At 42.7% G+C, this 27,901-nt stretch overlaps 1 protein-coding gene across 1 annotated transcript in view; it reads right to left on the bottom strand.

Moving 5' to 3' along the window:
- ORC3 (origin recognition complex subunit 3) overlaps positions 1 to 27,901 on the bottom strand; it is a 149,045-nt gene that overhangs the window by 87,820 nt on the left and 33,324 nt on the right. Inside the window, exons 6-12 of the mRNA XM_068231129.1 lie at positions 24,549 to 24,653; positions 23,193 to 23,350; positions 21,453 to 21,583; positions 18,385 to 18,544; positions 13,095 to 13,208; positions 9,231 to 9,364; positions 3,512 to 3,575 (exon numbers count right to left, since the gene is read on the bottom strand). Of these exons, the coding sequence (XP_068087230.1) occupies positions 3,512 to 3,575; positions 9,231 to 9,364; positions 13,095 to 13,208; positions 18,385 to 18,544; positions 21,453 to 21,583; positions 23,193 to 23,350; positions 24,549 to 24,653 (866 nt within the window). The remainder of the gene's footprint in view (positions 1 to 3,511; positions 3,576 to 9,230; positions 9,365 to 13,094; positions 13,209 to 18,384; positions 18,545 to 21,452; positions 21,584 to 23,192; positions 23,351 to 24,548; positions 24,654 to 27,901) is intronic.

Genomic DNA, 27,901 nt, shown 5'->3' with positions numbered 1-27,901 from the left:
ACCTCTAATGAGTTTGTTTTTCCAGCTAAGTAGTATATCTTTCCTTATAACGTATAATGTGATTCTCACATTCAGATGTTTTGTATTTTAACTGACTCATCAAGAAGCTCCTTCTGGAGAACAGGGAATCCAGGTCATGTTGTGATAAGCTTGCTTCTATAGCTATGATAAATGTAAGTGATGATAGAACACTGAAAGTACATTTCTCAAAGGATGCCTTTATGGATAGCTGTGGTCATCTATTACTCCAGGAAAGAAAGCCTGGTGTCCTTGTGTTATCCTGGATTACGTGTGTAGAATGCACACACTGTGTGTCCATGTGCTTCAAAGTTGCAACTAGAAGAGTTAAACAGGAATATGTTAACGAAAAAAGGAAAATCAATAGTCTGCCAATTACTCCTGGAGAACAAGACAAGCATACTGAAGTGTCCCCACAGGAGCCCAGAAAAGCAATTCTGAAATGATAAAAACTAGCAGCTGCTGAAAGGCAGAAAAAGCTGCATCAATCGAGCATGACTGAGTATAAAAATCCATACTGTGTGATGTGCCATAAGAGACTCTAAAACATGCAATTAGTCATTTTCTCTTTTGTGTGCAAAGCCAAGGCATTCAAAAAGAAAGGAGTGCGTCTATTAATAAGGCCCAATTTGGCTTTCATAAACTATGTTATGTTCTCTTGCCTGACCGAATCTCAATGTACAAAAGCATGGAAGTGTTCACCTTTACCAGCTAATTACCATTCTTATCTATCAACTGCTTGTAACGTTAAGATCACAATCCTTCAAGAAACGTCATTATAGTTAAATAGTCATTACACTAAAAAGATCTGTCTGATAGACGCTGCCACTCCGTGACACTCAAACAGGGCTGATTTGAGAAAATGGAGATGGGCAAAATCCTGCAGGGAATATGTACAGTGAGGGAAAGAAGGATTTTATTCATAGTTACATAGTTTGGTTGAATAAAAGACATCTGTCCATTAAGTTCAACCAGAAGTTCATCCCCTTGCTCATGTTGCTTATTTGCCCTCTGACCAAGAAATGACCAGTCTATAATTATAATGGTAGGTTTACTGTAGTTGCGAGAGACAGAATAACAACGAAAGAACCCTTTAAAAGCTCAGTGCCCCAATGTCTGAGCTCGATGTGCATTGTAATGAGTGAAACAAATACTTGATTCCCTATTAACCAGCAAGATTTCATGCTTCCACGTGTCTTCGCTGGATACAGGTTACTAGCTGAAATAAGAAGTACTACTACCCTCTGTAAAGTACTACTCCTAATCCAAACTTATGCTAGGTACTGTTCTGCACAAAATGGCAGGAATTTTTCCCATTTTAACAGCAGAAAATTTGTTTAGAGGCTTGCAAGTGCACCAGGCCAATTTATATTGGCACATTTTTTATAACTTGTTTGTTAGATCTCCTAGCTTCTAATTAGTACTGCTATAATGTGTATTTATGGCCGCTTGACACTAGGGGCAGTGTGAGACAGTAAAAGAAGTCTTCTGCTTTCCGTTTCTATGTTTTGTGCTTGGAGAGAGAGATCAAAGCAAGCCAAATATTTACAGCACAAGGAGTTATCTTAAAGTGAAATAACTTGTTTGTGGCTGTTATGGGTTATGGCTAATTAGTCCAAACACATACAGGTTTTCTTTAACTTACTCCAGATCAACTGGGATGTATGTGGGATCAGGGCACTGATGTTTATTTTTTTTCTGGTTGAACTTTAAACTTGATGGATGGATTTCTTTTTTTTTTAACTAAACTATGAACTTTATCCTAACTATGTTTGTATGGGGTCCAAGCTGCCATGGATTAAAACTAGGAAAAGGCAGATTCCCAAACAGGAAAGCGCTACAGCACTCCCTGATTCTCAGTTGTACAGCTGGGCTTCCCAAGCCAGATTCCTTAAAGAATAGACAACAGAAGGACTCACTCATGACAACACTAATATATTGTCATTTTAACTCTAGTTTGGTACTTTCAATTCATAAACTAGCACTTACAGTGTGGATATACATTAAACAGCTGCAGATCTTCACTGGCACCCTTGATGACACTCCTCTCTTGGGAAATCCTGTGCTCAAACATGTAATGGACCTAAAGATCTTGGATAAGTGGAAAATCAGGGGCTTCATTCAGTAGGTTTGCACTTTTGTACTATAATGTGTTTGCCACTCTCAGTAAGCTACAATCTAAATTCCATGTTATCGATGACTTCTACAAATACTTTGGGTTATTGAGCAGGCTGTTGAAGTCCAATTTCCTTGCTTAAGTGTCATCTCACATTAATTATCTATAGGGGTCTTCAATTGCCAGCACTTGATAGGTACGCTAAGAGAATGCCTAAGTTTGATGTAGAATATCACTCGGGTGTCTTTTCCTCCTATCTTCTGATTTCCCTCTCCATCTAAAACATAATTAACAAACAAAACTAAAATATTTCATCCATGAAGAACATATCACGTGTTAGGCTTCAGAAAATGCATAAGTGGCAAACTGATAAATGCCCTAGATCAGTGATGGCTAACCTTGGCACTCCAACTGTGACAAAACTACAAATCCCATCATGCCTCTGCCTCCCTGAGTTATGCTTAGAGCTGTCAGAGTATTGCAATGCCTCATGGGACTCGTAGTTCCCTCACAGCTGGAGTGCCAAGGTTAGCCATCACTGCCCTAGATGCTTGGAGACAGGTGACGATATCTGGCATATGATCTGGGACTCAGACACCTGAGTTATGTTTATTTGGTCTACATTATAAAGGGAATTATTCAAACTGTGATCAAATTTTAATAGACGTTATTCATGGGTAAGAAAGCTAGAGCTTCGAAATGGATGAGACCTCAGACTCCCACCTTTCTTCTATGGAAGCAACCAATTCAGTTATTCCTGATGTATAACAGAAATTTGCCATCTCAAAGCAGAAGGTATTTGTGATTATTCAGATTGGAGTGAGCATAAGAGGTCTCCCACAATGCATCACTGTTGAATATGCAAATTGTCCCTTTATGTCCCCAAAAGCTAAACACGCCTCCAGAACCGCTGAATGCAATGATGTGTCAGCTTGTTATTTGTACAGATACACAATAATCCAACATGTATACAGAATGTTTTGAATTGGTTGATCCTCATCAGTGCATGTCATGGATTAATGTGGCTCAATAATGTAAGTGAGGGTCTCATGCCAAATTTCATAAAAAATATGGGATAAATGGATAACGGTCATGCAAAGTTTGTAATCTGTGCTTGGATCCCATTCTAGGAAGGTCCTGAGGAGTTGTGCGCATATATCTCAAAATCTGATGATCACTTTGATCGCTGGATTACATAATTGTATACAGCAATCTTCTTGGTTGTCTGATAATATGCATCATGATTTACAACTGCATCACATGTCACACGCAAGTTGCATCTTCTGAATACTGCTCAAGACAGCCAATAACTGCCCACTAGGTAAAACATACAATACACTGAGTGTACAGGTCTCTATGAGACAATATCAAACTTACTTTCACATAATCATCATTTGTTAGAAGCTTGATTTGCATATCCGGCGTCTGATTTTCAACATAGCTGAAACAAGACAATGAATTACTTGACAAACCTGAATGCATCATAATTGCGTTTGTTTGATGAGGAGCTCAGTTCATTCCAAAAGGAAAATTGCATTTAAAATGTACATTAATAAAACGAAGCCTGATTTATGCATAGAGATGCTATAAAAACTGAGCAGGCCACTTGGGTTTTATTGGACTTGTTCTTAATAAAAGCACCTTCTGTTGTACTGAAGGTTTCATAATATTCCTGAACTGAACAGGGCTTTGTGGAATATTGTAAATATAATGAATTCATGACATTCCACAAGACTTGGCCCAGTCTCTTTGCACAAGCTGAGCACATCCCGTGAATGACAAGCATGCATTATTGGCAGCACCATCTCAGGGCAGAGGGGAAAAAAAGGTTGCTTTCAGTGAGAATATTTTGACTTTGATAATTTATTGCATTGAATATGATTGCCGGATTTTTTTTTTTATCTATTACAGAGTCACAGCTTTGCCTTGGCACATCAAAGTCTACATATAATAGCACTATAGTGGTGTTAGTATAGTACCAGAGAAAATTATTAGCACTAGGATAATAATTGATGTTAAAAGGTAGACTACAGAGAAAACTTACACTGGGATTAAACATACATAACTCATGTTAAGTGTTAGTTTACCTATACTTAAAATAGCCTAAAATGAGGCTATAATCAGTAGAGCATTGCATTTCCATCTGACCTTGCTGCTCTTCAAAAATACAACCTTATCTCCTGTTACAGTATACAGGGAGTGCCGAATTATTAGGCAAGTTGTATTTTTGAGGAATAATTTTATTATTGAACAACAACCATGTTCTCAATGAACCCAAAAAACTCATTAATATCAAAGCTGAATATTTTTGAAAGTAGTTTTTAGTTTGTTTTTAGTTTTAGCTATTTTAGGGGGATATCTGTGTGTGCAGGTGACTATTACTGTGCATAATTATTAGGCAACTTAACAAAAAACAAATATATACCCATTTCAATTATTTATTTTTACCAGTGAAACCAATATAACATCTCAACATTCACAAATATACATTTCTGACATTCAAAAACAAAACAAAAACAAATCAGTGACCAATATAACCACCTTTCTTTGCAAGGGCACTCAAAAGCCTGCCATCCATGGATTCTGTCAGTGTTTTGATCTGTTCACCATCAACATTGCGTGCAGCAGCAACCACAGCCTCCCAGACACTGTTCAGAGAGGTGTACTGTTTTCCCTCCTTGTAAATCTCACATTTTATGATGGACCACAGGTTCTCAATGGGGTTCAGATCTGGTGAACAAGGAGGCCATGTCATTAGTTTTTTTCTTGTCAGCCACGCTGTGAAGTACTTGGACGCGTGTGATAGAGCATTGTCCTGCATGAAAATCATGTTTTTCTTGAAGGATGCAGACTTCTTCCTGTACCACTGCTTGAAGAAGGTGTCTTCCAGAAACTGGCAGTAGGACTGGGAGTTGAGCTTGACTCCATCCTCAACCCGAAAAGGCCCCACAAGCTCATCTTTGATGATACCAGCCCAAACCAGTACTCCACCTCCACCTTGCTGGCGTCTGAGTCGGTCTGGAGCTCTCTGCCCTTTACCAATCCAGCCACGGGCCCATCCATCTGGCCCATCAAGACTCACTCTCATTTCATCAGTCCATAAAACCTTAGAAAAATCAGTCTTGAGATATTTCTTGGCCCAGTCTTGACGTTTTCAGCTTGTGTGTCTTGTTCAGTGGTGGTCGTCTTTCAGCCTTATTATAGTAAGTATTGCACACCTTGTGCTTTTGGGCACTCCAGTGATGTTGCAGCTCTGAAATATGGCCAAACTGGTGGCAAGTGGCATCTTGGCAGATGCACCCTTGACTCTTCTCAGTTCATGGGCAGTTATTTTGCGCCTTGGTTTTTCCACACGCTTCTTGCGACCCTGTTGACTATTTTGAATGAAACGCTTGATTGTTCGATGATCACGCTTCAGAAGCTTTGCAATTTTAAGAGTGCTGCATCCCTCTGCAAGATATCTCACTATTTTTGACTTTTCTGAGCCTGTCAAGTCCTTCTTTTGACCCATTTTGCCAAAGGAAAGGAAGTTGCCTAATAATTATGCACACCTGATATAGGGTGTTGATGTCATTAGACCACACCCCTTCTCATTACAGAGATGCACATCACCTAATATACTTAATTGGTAGTAGGTTTTCGAGCCTATACAGCTTGGAGTAAGACAAAATGCATAAAGAGAATGATGTGGTCAAAATACTCATTTGCCTAATAATTCTGCATTCCCTGTACATGGCAAAAATGAGCCAGTATCAGTACTTCCCTGAACTCTAACCTTGTAGAATTAGTGAAGGAGAAATTATTCAAGCTTTTATCAGCTCACGCTGCATCTCGTTTGGTGGAACTATAAGCAGTTAGTAACATGGTATATTATACATACTGGGGTTCATATGCCTGTCTTATAAGAAGATGGTACAATAAATGCAAGCATACTGCATTATTGCCCCAATTAAATCAAACCAACATTACTGCTGCATTCACAGGTTGATGGCTTCTCGTGCAGCAACTCTAGTAACTAGAATGTTTACTAAGATTTGTATTGTATGAGCAACTAGGTAGAGTTTGTGCGGTCACAACAAATCTGTTTCAAGTGTTGCTCTATCAGACACTACCGCCCACTGCAGCCACAGAGTGCATTAATGCTGCAAAGGATCATGGGAAATCAGCAGCTTTACAGGCAAAATACAGGCAACTGATTTATTTTTCAAACCAGCAAAACTAATATAGAATGTATGTTAATATTATGCAGAAGGAATAGCTGGAATTCCACTGTAAGCGACCTATAAAATAGTTACCCAATCCAACCAGCTATGGTAAGACTTTAACACAATTCTCTGTACATACCCCTTTGGCTAATCATGATTGGCATACAAAAATCCCTCTCCTGTAGATATAAAACAATGGTACTAAGTTGATCCAAGCATTTGTATTCATGGAAGGAACATTGCTTCTAGTATAAAGGCCCATACACAGGTCGGATTTTTGCGAACGACCCGTCGTTTGAACGTTCCGCCGTTCGCACGTCAAATCCGGCGTGTGTACAGACTATCGTTCGGGTGATAAGACTGGTTTTCAGCAGATCGCTGAAAACCAGTATTATCACCCGAACGATAGTCTGTACACACGCCGGATTTGACGTGCGAACGGCGGAACGTTCAAACGACGGGTCGCTCGCAAAAATCCGACTTGTGTATGGGCCTTAAAAGTCATTCTTACACATTCAACAGACAGCCATTGTTTGAAGTTATCAAGTTAGAGGACCAAATGATCAATAAAGCCAACCATCACATCAAAGAACCAATATTAAGATTTAAGATTTAATATCAGGATTTAAGAGGTGCAAGGAAATGGCAGGCCTAAGCTCGACTCTTTCCAGGCATATATAGAGATTAGGGATGATCAATGAGACACAAATATTTCCGAGTTCATGCAGAATCATGTACATTTTTATGCAAATATTTGCAGCTTGAAAGTAGACCAATCAAGCCCCATCCTGGTTTAAATTGGTTGGTCCATTTTCAACCTGCATAAATATGTACATAATCTAGCATGAACTCAGAAACATTTGCATCTCATTGATTATCCCTAATTGAGATGATAGTCAGCACCGTTGGGTTACTTTATCTGAATGTGAAAACGGCATAAATTTACACACGTGAACACAGTCAAATGAACTCACACATACTGGAGTAGGTGCTGCCGGGTACTAAAAGCCTAAAGGCCATTTCACGCTGGGTGCTTCATTAGGGCCTATTTTCACTACACACAGGTTCTGGATGCAAAAAACTGGCTCCAATGAATGTCTAAGGGAAATCAGCATCAGAAGAATCGCGTTAAGTAGAAACAGGCCCATAGGCATTCATTGGAGTCAGTTTTTCTGCATGCAGAATCTGCATATAGTGGAAACAGGCCCTTAGAGGCTTGTGTGCACATGCAAATAAAGTGACCCGGCAGTGCCGACCTTCATCTCTATATGTCTAGAAAGTGACATGTTCTCATCTGGCCAGAGCACACCGTTCCTTTACTGAGCAGGTGTTCTAGAAAAGTTTGATACTTTGAAGCTAGCCCTTCCCACCCTGGAGTTACTGTAGTACCAACTGCCTTTTTCACTTGCTACAAAACGTTCTAAGCGCAGCTCTCAGGAAAAGTTACTTTCATGTATACTGCAAATTAATAATCATTTTGAACTAGTTTTCAGATTAAGCATACTTTAGATATAATCTGTTTCTTTTTCCCTCTATGCGACTGATAACCACTCTTGTGCATATGCATATGACCCAGCCACGCCGGCGACTTCTGTGCATGCACAGTGCTTGGGGCCACGTGCCCAGGAGCGTTCTGCGCAGGCGCAGTAGCTCTGTGACTTCACAGAATGCCCCCGTCCATGTAAGCGGTGTGTGTGCACAAGTGCAGAGGCCGCCAACCTGTTGGGGGGCCGCTGCAGAGGGGACCCCAGGAGAGTGGCTGCCAGCGGAGCTGCGGCGAGTGACACAGAGACTTCAAGAGGCTGGAGGAAACCCCAACCAGGGGTAACTAGCAGCATTTATTATTTTTGGCATATGTATTCTTTAAAGGGACCCTGAGCAGAAGCCGTGGGTATGCACATAAGCATACCCACCTCTATTTAGTAAACAGGAAGCCTGTGCATCGTCTCCTGGCTTCTTCCACCTATCTCTGTCGCGCATCATTATGCAGTTCACGAGTGGAGGGGACAAAGTAGCTAGGAAGCCTGTGCATGCACAGAGAAGACCCGCAGGCTTCCTGTTCCGGAGTACAGCACGACTTTGCTTCAGTGTCGCTTGTTTCAATGTAATTTATAGCGGCCACCCGGGGAGAAGGAGCGCTTACTGAAGGGGCTGGTAAGTGTCCCTTCTCTACTGAATAGCCGTGGGTATGCTTATAAGCATACCCACAACTTCAGCTCAGGGTCCCTTTAAATATAATCAGTAATTACATGACACGGCCACAATTTAGCTACATGTATGGTAGAGGGCATCTCTCTGAGCACTAAGTGGTGATCAGCAATTACATGACACGGCCACAATTTAGCTACAAGTATGGTAGAGGGTATCTCTCTGAGCACTAAGTGGTGATCAGTAATTACATGACACGGCCACAATTTAGCTACATGTATGGTAGAGGGTATCTCTCTGAGCACTAAGTGGTGATCAGTAATTACATGACACGGCCACAATTTAGCTACATGTATGGTAGAGGGTATCTCTCTGAGCACTAAGTGGTGATCAGTAATTACATGACACGGCCACAATTTAGCTACCTGTATGGTAGAGGGTATCTCTCTGAGCACTAAGCGGTGAAATAAAGTAGCCAATTCCGAAATGCAGCAGGTTACACTAAAAGACTTGGTTATCACATTTCCTAAAGTTATGATGCATGCACAGTGCAGTATAACAGAAGTACCAATTCAAAACTAGTCAGCAAACAGTTTAGTTTCATAGCTTCTTATATTTAGAAATGAAATTGTCAGTTTATCAAGATCCAATAATTATGGAAGTGGGTCCCAATAACACTGCTCTTGTGAACAGCTTTAATTAGGGCTTTCTACTTTCGTCCATATAAGACTATGCATACTTGCCTTCTAAAAGAGGTCAAATGACGAATGTTTTCACATTGGTTATGCGATAACTTCTTTACACGGTTTCTCATCTCTGGAAGGTCACAACATAAAACACTGAGGGGCTGTGTGTAAAAATGTTCTACTACAGAAAGCTGCAAGAAAAAGCAGAGAACAATTAATTTATAATCTCTTTAAAAGATACATCACAGCTTCTACAGTAAATAATGCATAATATAAATATCAAAAGAACAGTGACCTTTCCATCAACAAATAGATCATATGATCTCAGGTAAAGAAAAAGATGAAAGAAAGCACAAAGCAGGGGAAAGACAAGACTCACCAATATTAATGCAGGCATGTACTAGCCAAAGCCTGAATCCTGCATGCACTGGTTTGACAACTGGGCTGTATCACACTGCCACTTAATGGTTGATATGCAAAACAATCTGTGAGTAGCAAGAGAGCTTACTAAAATATGTTATAAAGCTTCAGTTAAAGTGGGAAAAAACTCAAATTCCATCTACTCAGTGTCAACTAAACACAGCATAAAAGCGGTAGCACAAAAATATATACTGTAAATGGTTTCCAAGTTACCCAAAGAAGGGTTATTACTCAAACTTTTCACTATACTGTTAATTGATAAGATTGCCATTGACACTTACAATTATTAGATTGTGTTGAAGTGTACTGAGCTGTGTAAACATTGCAAAAAATGCTTCTGCTGTATCTTTTGTTTATTGACACAAAGGGTACAAGTGAGACATAAGGCACAAGGGGGACACGAGGTACAAGGGGGACTTAAGGCACAAGGGGGACATAATGCTTGGGGGGAGAAGATCCTCAAGACTTTCCTGCACCATGGCTGCATCAGGTGTAATATATTTTTTTCCCCCTGGTTTCTGTCATGTAAACCTAAATGCGCAGTTCAGCCTCTGATCTGCTAGTAAACAAGTGCCTTCCATTTGCTATTCAATTCAGCCAAGAGGGAGCATTTGTAGCCACACCTGTGAGCTGTTGGCATGCGGTGTGGTTACACAGCAGTAGAAAACCACCTAATGACATGTCTAGGTGCGGGTGCTGCTGTGCTTAGATGTGCATGTAAGGGACAAATGTCACTCCACTGTTTATGCTAGTACCCGGTAGGTCTATGAGAGACTGTGCTTCCATTGCCTATCTGAAAAACCTTACCTGCCTGACTGAGTTCCACGCTGCTGCCACACCTGGCATTCATTCTCCGGCAGTGTGCCCACAGCCTGGCATACCGAGTAACACAAATTTGTACACACCGGTACATGCAAGGGGAACAAGGGTGTGGAGGCACCCTTAAGCAATGCAAGTGGAGAGGGCAGCAAGGAGTGAACAATTATGCTACTCAGATACAGATGGTTAGTTCTCTTTAAAGCGAAACTAAAGTCACTATATGTACTGTGTACAAAATTAATAATATTGTGTGTAAAATGATTGTTCTGTACTACCTGTTGCTTACAGTATATAGCATCGCAAAACTTATTTTTGTTTTGAACCTAAAAAGCCTTACTTTTATCAAATCAAAGATAGCTTTATTGGCATGACCAAGAGTCATACAGGCATTGCCAAAGGAGGGTGAAATGGGGACATGGAAAAAGGTGGGGTAGGAGTACAGTGGGTAATCAGTTCATGGGCATTTTTGGGTTTATAGTTCCGTTATGCTCCTCTCAGTCTGTGGCATGCTGTGACATAGTGTGCAGCGATTGTCACTGTGGATTCCTCTTCTCCTAGTAGAATGTAGAGTTTTCTCTCATCAATTTCTTAAAGTAATCATCAGGGGGAAAAAAATGAGCTTTACTTACCCGTGGCTTCCTCCAGCCCCTGGCAGCCGACATGTCCCTCGCCGCAGCTCCGGTGGCGCCCGGTCTTCTCCATTGCAGATGCCAACCTCGCCAGGTCGGCATTTACTGCGCCTGCGCGAGCACGCTGTCATTAACTCGCATGTGGTCTGGAGTGTTCTGCGCAGGCGCAGAACTACTGCAACTACGCAGAACACTCCAGACTACATGTGAGTGGTTGACGGCGGCGCTCGCGCCAGATGCCTGGCGAGGTTGGCATCTGCAATGGAGGGGACCGGGAGCCACTGGAGCTGCGTTGAGGGACATGTCCGCTGCCAGGGCCTGGAGGAAGCCCCGGGTAAGTAAAGCTCATTTTTTTTTTAATTTTCCCTGATGATTTCTTAAAAGAAGGTTTCCCTTGTGCAGCATATTTTGGGAAGTGCAGCAGGAAGTGAATCTCGACATCGAGGGTCTTCTGCTGACAGTGTTAGCATAGTCTGCTTTCCCTGGGTTCGTAAGTCTGTCTGTGTCTCCCAGACTCGATGATTACAGGAAGCTGCTAAATGAGACGCATGTTAGAGGAGGAATGTAGTATGAAAAGATGACAACGTTCTTTCCCAGCATGTATTTGCTTCAGCAGCTTCTTGTAGGCGTAATCATGTAACTACAGCCTAGCCAGTGTTGTGAAATACTTCCAGAAATTACACTGATGATTAATGCAGATATAACTCAGTAAGGGCACTTTATAGGTATATATGTAGACCAGAGCTTTAGGCTAGGTTTAGGCCTCTTGCACACTGCACGCGATTCCGATTCAGATTCCGCTTTTTAATCAGTTTTTACCTCCGATTCAGATTCAGATTTACAGTGTGCAAGGAGCAAACTGCAAATCTGAATCTGAATCGGAAGTAAAAACAGATTAAAAAGCGGAATCTGAATCTGAATTGCTTGTAGTGTGCAGTTGTTAGCTGCATTACTCACACCTTATAACGACTGTGAACTACAAAGGAGACTGGACTTAGACCTTAATACAAAGCCTGCATGCAGCGAGTTAGAAAAATGTAATCCGTTACTGTGAACAGGCCAATAGAATTGTACAGGCAGTGAGTCGACATGCAGCATTATTCTGCAACGCAAATGATCACTGGGAACAGGGCCATACCTCTGCTGCAGTTGATGTCCTGTGCCATATCCACTATGCTGGTTCCTTCCCAGTCCCACCAAGGCCAAGAGGGAGACTAGTACAGCTATTCTATGTGCACTTCTTCATCCTTATTCTCTGCTCCTGGAGACAGCTCTCCCAAACCTTTTTTTAGTCAATGGCACAGCTTGTATCCCTTTCTAGTGAGTATAGTAAAGGAAGCATGCGTATGGGCATAGTGTATTTTTCATAATTACTCAATATAAACTAATATTACATATATATTACTCAATATAAACTAATTTTTATTTGGCCAAAAGATGGCCACATATCAAATCCCAGCTTATTTTCAGGTTGCTATAGTGAAGAATCCTCTCCACCACCCATTCCATAGCCATTATTCCCTCCATAAGTGCGGAGAGCTTAGTGCAGGATGTTCTTGCCCACCAATGTACAGAGGGACCTGAAGTAAGGTTGGGTGATGGCGGCATCAGAGAGACCCAGAAGACACAACACTAGACATAGAGGACACACGGGCATGAAGAAGCTGAAACAAGAAGACACAACAACTGGAACCAGTAGAAGTAGCCATTAGTATCCATTTCAGCAAGCTCCCAATTACATAATTCTCTGCAGTAGGCCAGGGGTAGAGTGATGGTGATCCCCTAAGTGCTCTTCAGCTGCAGGGGATTACAGTAGCTGCAGGACCAATAGGAAGCTGTGGCAACTACGACAGCAATAAAACTATGAAATCAATAACAGCAGAAGTATGGCTACAGGAGCTCACAGTTGCCTTACCAGTCTACTTGTAAACAATGTGCTGTTGCTATCCTGTAGTATCTAACCAAAGCTCATAGTCCTTATAGCAATATATTTACATTTGCAGACACTATTTGTTACTTTTCTGCATAAAATTAACTTTGTTGTTTGGTTTACCTGAAGTCCTTTGATAAAATTATGGACTGAAAAATCATGGTACAAAAATATAGTGATGAGAACCTGCAGTACTTTTCCGCTGAGCTTGAATGGAAAAAAGTTGGACAGAAGGAGCTGTAAGGAAAAAATGTATAAAAAGGTTTAGATTCAATTGTCAACTGAAAGGTAAAATGCAGCTCATTTACATGTATAAATGTTTCCACATCACATCCCCCCATCACCTCTTGTCTAGACAAGGGGTGCTACATTACAAAAAGGTACATTGCAGGATCACACCCATCGTGCTTGCACATTTGAGATTTCCCTCCCTAATGTTCAGGGTTGTAGTGCCCATTGAATTTGAGGGGAGAACAGTGGAAGGAAAGCACCTCTTCACAAGGAGATTATGTAAACATTAGGCCTAATGCCTGTTTAAAAACGGGGCTCTAGTCATTGCCGCCACATGCCAGCGTGCATCTGCCCACCACGCGCACCCCCGCCCGGCCCCCTGGAACATCCTGATCCTGTCTGTCCATTCTGTGCACACGCGCAGTAAAAAAAACACACGGACACACAACACTGATGACGCAGGGACCCCTCAGTTTTATTATATAGGATAAACAGATGAGATCCCAGATGATAAAGGAACATTCCTCTAAAAGTGGCCATACAGCGGTTAATATTTTATATTGTTATCTGGTCGATTAGATAATTTGATGGTATCTGCTAGAAATCAATACTACAAATGATTTAAAAATTATCGATTTTTGTCCAAATTCGATTGATTCAGATGATTGCGCTGGAAGAAAAATGTCACTCTTTGGGAGCATGTCAGCGATATGTGATTTCGAGCAAACCAATGCAGCAGTGGAGCTACATTCAGCTGTTCACTAGCGCTTCCTCCTGTGTTTACACGTATCTGGCTCAGGGCAGAGTGCCATACAGATATAGCGTGAGGCTATGTTGTTTCCATAAGACAGAGGTAAAAGATCCTGGTGTTAATCACCTTTGGGTGTAAGGTATCCGGAGTTTAGAACTTCAGCAGTAATTGGCCCAGGCCTAGAATTCCACTACTCTCAAGTGATAGATCTGTAGGGACACACTTGGGGTCGCTGTACCCCTTTTTGCCATAGACAGGAATGTTGTAAAGAAAGTTGCAACATTTTCTTTGCACATTTTTTGAAAAATGTATCTAATGCGTGTTTAGATAGCTCTGACGGCAAGGTGAGAGTGCTATCCACTACACCACTAGGTTACACCCCCCGACACGCCCCCCCCCCCCCCCCCCCAACACACACACACACACACACACACACACACTTTCCTTTAGATTGTTAGCTCGGAAGGGCATGTCTCTCTCACCCTTTTTTTTGTCTTGTGTTGGAATTTTGTGTCTTGCAATTTGTTATACATTTTATACATCGCATTACTTTGTCAATGTAAATACCAATTCTGCATTTTGTACCAATTCTGTATTTTGGTGTACACCATTGCCTGTATTATTTTGTACCCCATGTTTTTTTACTTTGTACAGTGCCACGGAATACGCTGGAGCTTTATAAATGAATAATCATAATTCCGTAGCGCTGGTCTATGCTTATCCCACAGAGACATATCAAGCTATGCCATGCACTGGTGAGGTGCATAAACTCTGAAATGGCTGAATGCATGATGTTGGACTGGCGTGTATCTGTAAAATGTATAAGCTCAAAAGAAGCACGCGTGAAACAGACTACCTGTGCCCCGCACCCACCCCCAGCTTCAACCTCCCGTACCCACCACCAGCATCAACCTCCCGAACCCACCACCAGCATCAACCTCCCGAACCCACCACCAGCTTCAACCTCCCGTACCCACCACCATCATCAACCTCCCGAACCCACCACCAGCATCAACCTCCCGAACCCACCACCAGCATCAACCTCCCGAACCCACCACCAGCATCAACCTCCCGAACCCACCACCAGCATCAACCTCCCGAACCCACCACCAGCATCAACCTCCCGAACCCACCACCAGCATCAACCTCCCGAACCCACCACCAGCATCAACCTCCCGAACCCACCACCAGCATCAACCTCCCGAACCCACCACCAGCATCAACCTCCCAAACCCACCACCAGCATCAACCTCCCGAACCCACCACCAGCATCAACCTCCCGAACCCACCACCAGCATCAACCTCCCGAACCCACCACCAGCATCAACCTCCCAAACCCACCACCAGCATCAACCTCCCAAACCCACCCCCAGCTTCAACCTCCCGTACCCACCACCAGCATCAACCTCCCGAACCCACCACCAGCATCAACCTCCCGAACCCACCACCAGCATCAACCTCCCAAACCCACCCCCAGCTTCAACCTCCCGTACCCACCACCAGCATCAACCTCCCGAACCCACCACCAGCATCAACCTCCCGAACCCACCACCAGCATCAACCTCCCGAACCCACCACCAGCATCAACCTCCCGAACCCACCACCAGCATCAACCTCCCGAACCCACCACCAGCATCAACCTCCCGAACCCACCACCAGCATCAACCTCCCGAACCCACCACCAGCATCAACCTCCCAAACCCACCACCAGCATCAACCTCCCGAACCCACCACCAGCATCAACCTCCCGAACCCACCACCAGCATCAACCTCCCGAACCCACCACCAGCATTTAACACTGCTATTGCTGGCTGACGAATTACACGTTTTTTAAAGTAATATGGGCTCAGTCTTTTGACGGCACCCAAACTACTGTCTGAGAGCCACTATAGCCGTAATTCACATAACGGCCTATGCCAGTGCACCCAAATTTATCGGCGCCATTTTGGTCTGTTTCGCTAGCCCTGATCTGGTGTGTTCAGTAACAGGTCTTTATTGTGTAGGAGTTCTTAAATGAACACTATAGTAAAAAGAATATGGAGGTTGCCATATTTATTACCTGTCAAACAATACCAATTGCCTGGCAGCCTTGCTGATCTATTTGGCTGCAGTAGTGTTTGAATACCCCCAGAAGCAAGCATGCAGCTAATCTTGTCAGATCCGACAATAATGTCAGAAACACCTAGGGCTTGATTCACAAAGCTGTGCAAACTGTTAGCACGTCAAGTGCCGTTCGCGGACTTTTGCGCGCGCAAAGTGCCACAATTCGCATGATCGCGGACTATTGCGAGCACAAAAGTCCGCGATCGTGCGAATCGCAGCACTTTGCGCGCGCAAAAGTCGGCGAACGGCACTTTACGTGCTAACTGTTTAGCACACCCGTGCTAAACAGTTAGCACCGCTTTGTGAATCAAGCCCCTAATCTGCTGCATGCTTGTTCAGGGTCTGTGGCTAAAAGGATTAGAGGCAGGAGGTCAGCAATATAGCCAGGCAACCGATATTGCTTAACAGGAAACAAATATGGCTGCCTCCATAGTGGGAAGCTTTTGCTAAGAAATAGTTTAGTTTAAAAATCGTTATAAATCCTGCATCAAACACGCACACGCACACGCGCACACACACACACACACACACACACACACACACAGTGTGTGTATATATATATATATATATATATATATATATATATATATATATATATATATATATATATATATATATATATATATATATATATATATATATATATATATATATACATATATATACATACAGTGGCTTGCAAAAGTATTCGGCCCCCTTGAAGTTTTCCACATTTTCTCATATTACCGCCACAAACATGAATCAATTCTATTGGAATTCCACATGAACGACCAACACAAAGTGAACATGTGAGAAGTGGAATGAAAATCATACAGGATTCCAGACATTTAAAAAAAAAAATAACTGCAAAGTGGGGTGTGCGTAATTATTCAGCCCCCGGAGTCAATACTTTGTAGAACCACCTTTTGCTGCAATTACAGCTGCCAGTCTTTTAGGGTATGTCTCTTAACAGCTTTGCACACCTAGAGACTGAAATCCTTGCCCATTCTTCTTTGCAAAACAGCTCCAGCTCAGTCAGATTAGATGGACAGCGTTTGTGAACAGCAGTTTTCAGATCTTCACAGATTCTCGATTAGATTTAGATCTGGACTTTGTCTGGGCCATTCTAACACATGGATATGTTTTGTTTTAAACCATTCCATTGTTGCCCTGACTTTATCTTTAGGGTGGTTTTCCTACTGGAAACCTCCGCCCCAGTCTCAAGTCTTTCGCAAACTCCAAGAGGTTTTCTTCCAAGATTGCCCTGTATTTGGCTCCATCCATCTTCCCATCAACTTTGACCAGCTTCCCTGTCCCTGCTGAAGAGAAGCACCCCCAGAGCATGATGCTGCCACCACAATACTTGACAGTGGATATGGTGTGTTCAGAGTGATGTGCAGTGTTAGTTTTCCGCCAGACATAGCATTTTGGCCCAAAAGTTCAATTTTGGTCTCATCTGACCAGAACACCTTCTTCCACATGTTTGCTGTTTCCCCACATGGCTTGTGGCAAACTGCAAACGGGACTTCTTATGCTTTTCTGTTAACAATGGCTTTCTTCTTGCCACTCTTCCATAAAGGCTAACTTTGTGCAGTGCACGACAAATAGTTGTTCTATGGACAGATTCCCCCACCTGAGTTGTAGATCTCTGCAGCTCATCCAGAGTCACCATGGGCCTCTTGACTGCATTTCTGATCAGTGCTCTCCTTGTTCGGCCTGTGAGTTTAGGTGAACGGCCTTGTCTTGGTAGGTTTACAGTTGTGCCTTACTCCTTCCATTTCTGAATGATCGCTTGAACAGCGCTCTGTGGGATGTTCAAGGCTTTGGAAATCTTTTTGTAGCCTAAGCCTGCTTTAAATTTCTCAATAACTTTATCCCTGACCTGTCTTTTGTGTTCTTTGGACTTCATGGTGTTGTTGCTCTCAATATTCTCTTAGACAACCTCTGAGGCCATCACAGAGCAGCTGTATTTTTACTGACATTAGATTACACACAGGTGCACTCTATTTAGTCATTATTACTCATCAGGCAATGTCTATAGGCAACTGACTGCACTCAGACCAAAGGGGGCTGAATAATTATGCACACTCCACTTTGCAGTTATTTATTTGTAAAAAATGTTTGGAATCATGTATGATTTTCGTCCCACTTCTCACGTGTACAGCACTTTGTATTGGTCTTTCACGTTGAATTCCAATAAAATGTGATTCATGTTTGTGGCAGTAATGTGACAAAATGTGGAAAACTTCAAGGGGGCCGAATACTTTTGCAAACACATATATATATATATATATATATATAAATAATTTTTTTTTTCCTGAAAATTGTTAGCCACTTTCAAAGAATTACCTTATCTACAACAGATGCCAGATGTTCTGTGCAAGAGGAGGACTGGAACAATTCTATGCACAGTAGCGAGGATACGGAATGAGACAGAAGCCTGTGAATTATCATTGGAGATGTAGCAATACCAAACACCAGGACTAGTGGCAATTTTGTGATGTAGTGGCTAAAATACAAAATACATGAGTGCATTTATCATTTTATACAGACTGAAAAACACAGCAAGAATAGGTTATGACCTTAAAGTGAACCAGAGACGAAGCACCCTCATGTATTTACCATATATATCAGTGGGAACATTCGAGAAAACGATAGACTGCAAGTGACGTCACTACAAGGAAGTTCCCTGGGATCCAAGCCGTGCAGCGGTGAGATCAGGCGCGCAGCTCTCCCACAGTCCAGCCAGTTGAACCATCTTGCACCACTAAGAGTATTTTCACCTTGCCCTTACCAGTGGAGTGCCTATCGGGGATCCAGCAGCCTCCGCTGAAGTCGTCCAAGGTTACGTGAGTGAATCAGCAGCACAGACTGACTACCTGAGGTTTTCAACCCATATTTACTGAATGAACTATGCCATTATTTGCATGAGTACTCACACACAATTAAGCTACTTATTATCATCGCAAACAAGCTATAGTGCATCAGGCTCCGGTCTGTTTGCACCCAAGAAGATTGCAATTATATTGCACTGAACTATAGCAAGTCTAGACTAAGGAAACTTTGAAACCTTCAATTATTTTTGGGTCTTTTTTTGTCATTTACCTTTTTTACTTTTATTTTCTCATTTTTATCTGTTATTTTTGGACACAACCTTGTCCCCCTTTTTTCTGTATGCATGTTTTTGTGTGCATGAGATTTGTAAGCTCGGTGTGACGACGCTGCAGCACCTTACAGATGTTGTGTATACAGCACCAGGGAAAGTATGTTTTCATGCTATTTTAATAAATGTTCATTTGTTCATATGCAAATATTTGTATTGAAGTATTACTATAACTATTGAGGTTGAAGCGCAGATTAAGAAAAACTGTTCATCATTTACTTTCTTGATAAGGAAGGGGCTACCCTTGTCTCTTTAATCTGCAGCTAATATAAGTGTCAATTGGGCGCAGAGATTGTGAATCATTCACATATTAGAGAAAATACCTACCCTGCTCAGCTTGCTTGTTACTAGCTCAGGAATCATTATAGCCGAGTCATTATAGCAGAGCCAGAAGGGGGCATGCTTGGGCTTGACAAGACATCAGAGAAGACAGACTCAGCCCAGAATGCTCAGTCAGGGATTTTATCAGGGCTGATAACAAGCAGGCTGAGCAGTGAAGGATGAAGCAGAGAGCAGGGTAGGTGTTTTCTCAAATGTTCCCACTGATATATAAGGTAAAATACATGAGGGTGCTTTGTCTCTAGTTCACTTTAAAATTAACTGCAAGTCCTAATTCTGTAAGATGTATGTTAATTAGAAAGTGAAAAACAACATACTTTAATCCTTTGTACACATTCAAGTTCAATAATGCTCCTAATAACCCCAAACATGTTTTGCTGTGTAATTAAACTTATGAAGATTTAAAACATTTGCAAACTGATTCCTGTTTGAATGATCATAAAGAAAACCTGGGATTTATATTCTGATCATGTGAAAATCAGTTCCAGTGCAAAGATAAACTGAAGGGACCTTTACTTCCCCGCCTTTGCTCCCAATGACACACTGTTTCCCAATCTGTCCTGCTACTCATGTTGTCCTCGTAACCAGACTCTCCTTGCCCATTGGCTGTCACTAGTATCCCCATTCTGCACATTTTAGAAGAACAGGACCACCAAAGAGACCAGCAGCAATATATGACGCCAAGAAAGAGTTCACAACCCGTTCCCAGAGTCTGGCCATACTCCTGCCTGCTATCTTCAGAGCAGGTTCCTCACCAAGTGATCCTGATGAAGGAAAATGGACTGGAAAAAAATATGGCAAGTGTACCCAGCTGAAAGAAGCAAAAAAATAAATATTTTGTATACTCTGCCGCCTAAAAAGGACATGAAAGCACTCAGAAAGGTTGGTGGGGAGGGGGCTTTTAAATCTTTGTGCTTGCTTCCTCTATAAGAGGGTCATATACTCAACTCTGTCTTAAATCATCCTGTTAAACACAAATCAGTAATAGCTAACCATCTGCTAATCATAGCTCTTAGCACTTTGTGAACAGCAGGAAGAGGTTGGATAGAATTCTAAGTGAAAGAAGTTAGAACAGCAGTTGTAATGGAAGGTAAAGGAAAGGGGAAGGGGAGGTTAGATTTACAGATAAGGGTGAGGAGGCAAACGTTCGACATTAGGAAGTGGTTTACATTGGGAAAGTGGGAGGTAGGAAAGGTTAGGCATCAGAAAGTTTATATTCGGAAATGGGCATAGGAATAGATGTCAGAGGAAGAATTATGTTAGGGGAGGCAATTTTTACTATAAATCACTGAAGGGATCCAGAAACTCTTTAGTCATGCATTTTTAAATGATTGTGTTATGAGGATAATTCTGCTAACCTAAGTCCAGTCCCAAGTAGCAGTCTAATTGTACAAACAGTCAGTGCTATGCATCTCCTCTGCATAAGTATACCGGTAGTGGTATTTCAGCCACCGTCAACCTTTGTAGAGAGGCAGAGGTGACAATTACATTCAGGTCATGTTCTGGGGGCCATGCCGACGGTCAGATGTGTACAGACAGTGACACTGGAGTATGATGCTTTGATACACAAAATGCAGAAGATGACATTGATAGCCCTGACTACGAATACAGTCAATGTACTACATGGAGCTGGTCTTCGTTTAGTTGGTTTACCTTCCCTACAGGATCACTTTAATGACTTTAAAGGGCCACAGCAATCACCACAAACTGAGAGGTATCCTTTAGTGAAGATGAACACCTTTTTTAGAGGTAAGGCGTGCAATATCAGAAGTAAGCAAATTTCTGACTGGCCAACCAATAATAATTACGTCACTAATTGACCAGAGCACCCTTGCTCTCTTTGTAAGTCAAAAACAATTTACACAAAAAAATGTATGTACTAGAGATCAAAAGATTGAATGGGGTGACCACCTACCTGCTTATAATAATGAATTCTTGAAGAACAGTAGCTGAGAAGCTCTCCAGATCTTGGAATACCACAATCACTGGAGGTGCCTGCCCATGTCCAGGGGAAGATGACCTCTTTTTCTTTGGAGAGCTTGATTTCTTCATTTACATATGCAAAATAATACTAAATAATAAATACCGGTAACTAACATAAAGAAAACCATGAAGCTAGGAATATACCACAGTATACAAAAGAAGAGGAGTAGAGGGTATAGAAGAGAATGCATGATGATGATATAAAGGCATGATATAATGGCAGAATAATATACTTAAAATGCACTTAAAAATGCATGCAGTCATCTGTTAACCTCCTTAGGGGTATGATTCTTTCCAGATTTAGTATCAAAAAGCAGTAAAATTGTTTCTTTGCAAAGAATCATACCGCTTAGAATAAGAAAGAAGTTTTGAATCAGGATGATACTATTTATTGGCTAACTTACAGGTAAAAAAGTAAACTTTTGGCTAATAAGCCTTCTTCGGACTTTGTTTCTGTATATTGACAAGATGTTAGAACACACAGCTTATATACGAATTTGACATTCTTTGAATATCCAGTGTACATAAGCTGTGTGTTCTAACATCTTATCAATATACAAGAATAAAGTATGAAGACGACTTATTAGCCGAAAGCTTACTTTTTTACTTCTAAGTTAGCCAATAAATGGTATCATCCCGATTCACAACTTCTTGCTTTTACTGATGGCTAACAACTGCTTCTACCACCAAGTATAGGCAGCCAGAGTGCCCAGATCACTCTGTCTTGTGACAAGTCGTGATTACCGCATAATGATGGGGCCCTGGACTGCTGCCTGCTGGATCATGGCGAGGTGAGTGATGCTACAGCTCTGCTGCTATCGCTGCACATGGCTCTCCTGGCAGTATTCATGAGTGTAGCTCAGGGTTGCTATTAATTGATGGTAAAAGTAACCACTGAAGCTACACTCGGGAATACCACCAACAGGGCTGTTTCTGGCCTTTTTGTCACCCCAGGCAAGAAAACCAGTCAACCCCCCCTCCCCTTCCCCCCAACCATGCACACACTTTATGCTACTGTTTTAAACCCCAACATATAGAATGTTCCCCTGATTCCAGCACCATGAAGTTTTCCAGCCTGCTAGGGTCAAATAGCTTTCCTTCAGCTTTGCTTTAAAGTTTAACTGGAGGGAGGGGGGGGGGGGGGGGTCTGACAGGTCACTCTGTTTTCTCCCAGTTCACTCCTTTGTGCCAATGTGCCCCTCCAAAAGCTTGCCAAGTGGGCCACTGTGCATGTGTGTCTCCTCAATCGTAGTCAGGAGCATTCTGCATATGCACAATTCATAAAAGCTTAAACAGCTCATGTGCTAAACCACTCCAGATCACAGGAGCATAATCGAGGAGTCATGTGGGCGAGGTAGCACATGCATAATAGCAAAAAGGATTGATTTTGTATTGGCCCAGTGGGCGTTAAAGAACGGATGGAGGAAGCAGGAATAAAGGCTGGGGAACGATGTAAACAGAGCACAGTGTATGTGAGCACTCCAGCTGTTTCCCTGAAAACCAACACATCATTCCAGGCGAAGGCCTTTAGTGTCTGTGGCTAAAAACGGCTCTGGCCAACAAGGTGGTTAAGTAACATATTATATTGCAGTATGGGGATTTAGACTTGCCTTTGAGCTCCATTTCAAATGCCTACTAAAATATATTAACAAGAAGGATGAACTAGAGTTACCTGTATGATTTTCTTATACCAGCCACACAGAGAGGACATGGAGCAATTCATTTTCCTCTGAGAGACTGTCACATGATCATCATCCTCTTCAGCAAGGTCTAAATCTGCACTGGATCCCATGAGCTGTGACAGCAATTTCTGAAGTAGCTGTTTGATACCTAAAGAGAAGCTCTGCATGAGGGATGTTTCAAGAATGAGATGCAACGGGGATTATGTCAAGTACCCAATCGGCTAACAAAATAGCTACAATACCAAAGTAGCTACAATACAATATGGAAACTGGTACACCAGTATACATCCTATATGGGAATCTCACACATTACACTCTGTCAAAGAAATCAGCCCCAAAAGTCAAGGAAAAACTGACATCCCTTTAAGATTAATGCCTAGGCACTGGACCAATATGAGAGGCAATCTTAAAAGGGACACAGTGTTTAAGACAATTTCTACCCTTCTCAATGCAACAAAGTTGTTACCATCTTTTTTTCCTTGCCATCTGTATTACATATTGATTGTTTCTATTCATTCCCTGTCCTAGTTAATGGAAAACTGGTATGTCACTGAAATTCGAAGGAGAACAGAAGTCTCCCTTCTTAAAACGGATGAATCCTGATTATTCAGGTTAGAGTAACTCTAAATTCAAAGGATTCATCTAAGTGTTGATGTATTTACACCATGCTTTACCTTATTAAATCTCCCATCTGGCATGCCATTGTGTTAATGGAAATGTACTGCATACCTATGAGCCATGTATACATTTCCTCCAGCAGACGGCCTTGCTAGAACCAAGGCAGTGGAGCAGATTTAGCAAAACTACTGCCAGGAGATCTGGAACAAAACAGGTGCAGAAGTGGAGCAGTTGCTCAGAACTACCAATCCGAACCCTTGATCTGGGCATTTGCTCCATTTTTGCACCACTTCTGCACTTCTCCTGTTTTCCTTGCAACGTGTTAGATACATCTGTCCAAGGTATCTTGACACGCCTGTACACAGAAGAGTTAGAGATGGGAAAATCATGACTGCAAAATACAGGCTTTTTTGTGTGTGTGTGTTTTGAGCCAGTCCTCTAATTAGCCCATTTCACTGTACAAAGAACCTCTTGAATTGCTTCCCATTCCGCTCTCCTTTGTACAGAAGCAGGCAAGCCTGGAATAGATATTTCTCACCCTCAGAGATAAACAAAATTACAGGCCAAAAATAGAAACGTAAAAAACAGCGTATTTTAAATATACCAATACTTTGATGTTTATTCTTGTAGCTACTTTATTTCACATTTTTTGTGGTTAAGTAAGCGCTTGTTATAACTGGTTGCAAAACAAACACTCATGTGAAAAGCCTACAAGTTTCTGTTTATACCTGAACATTCCTTGGCTTGGAGCAAGACCACAAATGGAGTAACCTGGTCATTAAGGACTTCTGACAGGCTGTTAAAGGTCACCTCATGATCAGTTACATTGACACCTAGAAAAGGAAGAAACATCATCAGTGATCAAAGTGCTTTGTGTAATAACACACATTTACATTACTTTATGCAAAGAAAAACACACTGCAATGGAAAGTTTACTGGTTCACACTATTCTCTGTATAACTGCAAGGAAATATGAAAAATAAAGAAAACTCACGGTGCCCTAATTGTGACTAAGAAAAGCATCCAGTCCTGACTTTCTAACTTGAGCAAATAAACATATGTTTAAGGCAACCACTTGACCTATATTGATGGTGATGTCTAGGAGAACTCAAGGAGAAGCATGTGATCAGTTTGGGTGATAGATTTGCAAGTCTCTGATTTGCTAGTCATGATCATGTGCTAAAGCAGGATGTGATCACAGCAAATCAGAGACAATACTATTCGGTTGCAAGTGATTTCCAGGTCAGGCCCCTGGGATCCCACTACTAAACAAAGGAAAAAGAGGTGACTCTATTATAGAGGAATGGCGGGCATGGAGAGCAGAACAATTTTGGGTACCTGGAGTCGGAGGTTTTATTAACTTGAGGAATCAGAGTCAAATGATTTTTGTACCAACTCTACAGCCCGGGGAGGGGGGGGGCGTGTCCGGATGTAGAGCGGAGAAGGCGTGTGTGCCTGTTGCTCCGTGCTAATCCTGCAAAAATCCTTAGATAACGGCAATTTCTACATACCTAAATACCTTCACTGATCTCCTGAGGTTGTGGGGATTCGAATGAGGTACTATGCCCCCTAAAAAAATCGGACAACAAGAAAGCCGGGAACAAAAACTCTACAAATGCCTGCGCTAGCTGCATCCAGTGCTGCCACGTGATTAGCACCCGCCATAACTCCGGCACAATGGCGGAGGTCGGAGTGGAAGCCTCATCATCTGCGAGCACCGCTGTCATCCTGGAAGCTATCACTGCCTCCCGCATAGCTCTTACCACCAAGCTTGACAAGGTAGAGGCAGACATCCAGCTAATTCGCCAAGATATGGACAAGCTACGCGCACGAACCGCAGAAATTGAGAGGCGAGTCTCAGACACCGAGGACACCGCTGCCACCCATACCACCGATATCACAACCCTCAAGCAGCAGGTGAAACAACTTATGGACCGCTCGGTGGACGCGGAAAACAGGCTGCGTAGGAACAACGTGAGAGTTCTGGGGCTCCCGGAGGGAATAGAGGGAGATAATCCTGCTGAGTTTGCTGAGGCCTTCTTCAAATCCCTCCTGGGCCTAACTGACCTTCCAGCCACCTACGTTGTTGAACGGGCGCACAGAGTCCCCTCTCGGGCGCTCCCACCAGGCTCTCCTCCGCGGCCATTCTTGGCGCGCCTCCTGAACTACAAGGACCGCGACCTGATACTTACCGAGGCCAGGAAACAGATGGAGCTCACCTATGAAAATGCTAAAGTAATGCTTTTCCCGGATTTCTCCGCTGACATCCAGAAGAAGCGTAAATCTTTCATGGAAGTCAAGAAGCGTCTTCGTGATAAAGAACTTAAGTGGTGCATGGAAACTCTACTAAATTCTTTGATCACCCTCAGGAAGTAAGTGACTGGCTAGACACCATTTAACTGGGTATAGTGCTCACAACTCAACATTAAGACGATGATCCTGTCGCTGCGTTGACAATATATATTCTCATAATGCCTGCAAATTTAGCGCTGAAACTGTCTTACTATGCATTGCCGTGCTATACTTTTTCATACATTCGCACGGACCTCAGGTTTGTCAATGGACACTACTACCTACTGTTTTAGCACCCAGGGTTAATAATATAGAATCCAGGTGCTTAGGTTTTGTTTTGTTGGGATGCAAGGCTGCGTGCTTTTCTTTTTTAGTATTGCAGCAGGGGTAATGTTATGCAAATGTTTGATGCGTATGGGTTTACTGTTTGTACTGTCTTTTCTGACCAACACCATTTTGTGTCCCTCCTTCCCCTTTGCCTGTGATGCCACTCCCCTACCGCCCGGGCTTCCCGCTGAAATCTTTTTAGCCATCTCATTTAATATAATCAGTTCTGTATTAGAATGGAGACTCCTCTGAAGGTACTTTCATGGAACGTACGGGGTCTAGGCTCCGCATTCAAACGTTTGTTAACATTTCAATATATCCAGAAATATAAGCCCCATATTCTCATTTTACTTGAGACGCACATGATTGGCGATAGGCTGCGAGCGCTGCGTCGCCCCTGGGTTCAAAAGGTGTATCACTCTACCTTTTCTACCTTCTCGAGGGGGGTCTCCATTCTGATCAGCAAGGCTCTGCCATGCAAAATTCTGTCCTCAGAGGTGGATAATGACGGTAGATATGTTATCTTAAAGCTACAAATACATAATGAGACATATTGCCTTATTGGTATCTATGCTCCTCCCAGCCTCCAGCCTCCTTTGCTCTCTGAGCTTAGTGCCAAAATAGCTAAATTCCTTCCCGCTAAGTTGCTCCTCATAGGAGACTATAATGCCATTCTGGATCCAACCTGTGACACCTCTAATCCTAATAGACCTGCAAGTCAGGAACTAGTTAACTGGGCTAATGCTCTTTCCCTAACTGAACTTTGGAGATGGAAAAACTCCACTAAATCTTCCTTTTCATACTTTTCTATGACACATAAATCCGCTTCTCGGATTAATCTTGCTTTTGGGAACTCAGATCTTTTAATGAATGTTATATCTGCTAATTATCTCCCAAAAGGTCTTTCAGACCATGCCCCACTTGAAATTACTCTTTCACTCAGACACTGTGCTGATAGAAGCATATGGAGGCTGGACCCTAAATGGATTTCGGATGAGAACATTAGTAAGCTCATCTCACCTACTATTCAGACACACACTAAGATGGCGCCTGAGTAGGACGCCTCGGCACACAGGGCTCCGGCTCTTCTGGCTCTTTCCTCCCTTTCCCTTGGTGGCTCACCTGCGCCGGGAGGTCAGAGATGTCCTCCCTGCTCTCCTCATCCTGGGGAGTTTGGGCACGCTGTGCTCCGGAACCTGGATCGCCAGGAACATCGATGCAGCCATTCCTCACTCGGCTGGATGCATGGACAGCACATGGGGCCGCTCCATCGCCGGAGGTCAGACGCTAGTGCAGCCGCTCTGAGTTGTCGCTGCTGCCGGGGAACAGGCCGCCTCGCCCCACTGCCAGCCGGGGCACGTTGTGGCTCTTCCAACACTCATGTGTCCACACGTGGGTGGCCACACCGCCGCTGCCGGGGGAACCAAGAGACGCCGCTCGCTTTTCGAGGGGATGGGGACTG

Source organism: Hyperolius riggenbachi, chromosome 4, assembly GCF_040937935.1.
Source record: "Hyperolius riggenbachi isolate aHypRig1 chromosome 4, aHypRig1.pri, whole genome shotgun sequence".
NCBI classification, from domain to species: Eukaryota; Metazoa; Chordata; class Amphibia; order Anura; family Hyperoliidae; genus Hyperolius; species Hyperolius riggenbachi.
The sequence above is the reverse complement of the archived record's forward strand: the minus strand, read 5'-3'. Positions and strand labels throughout refer to the sequence as shown.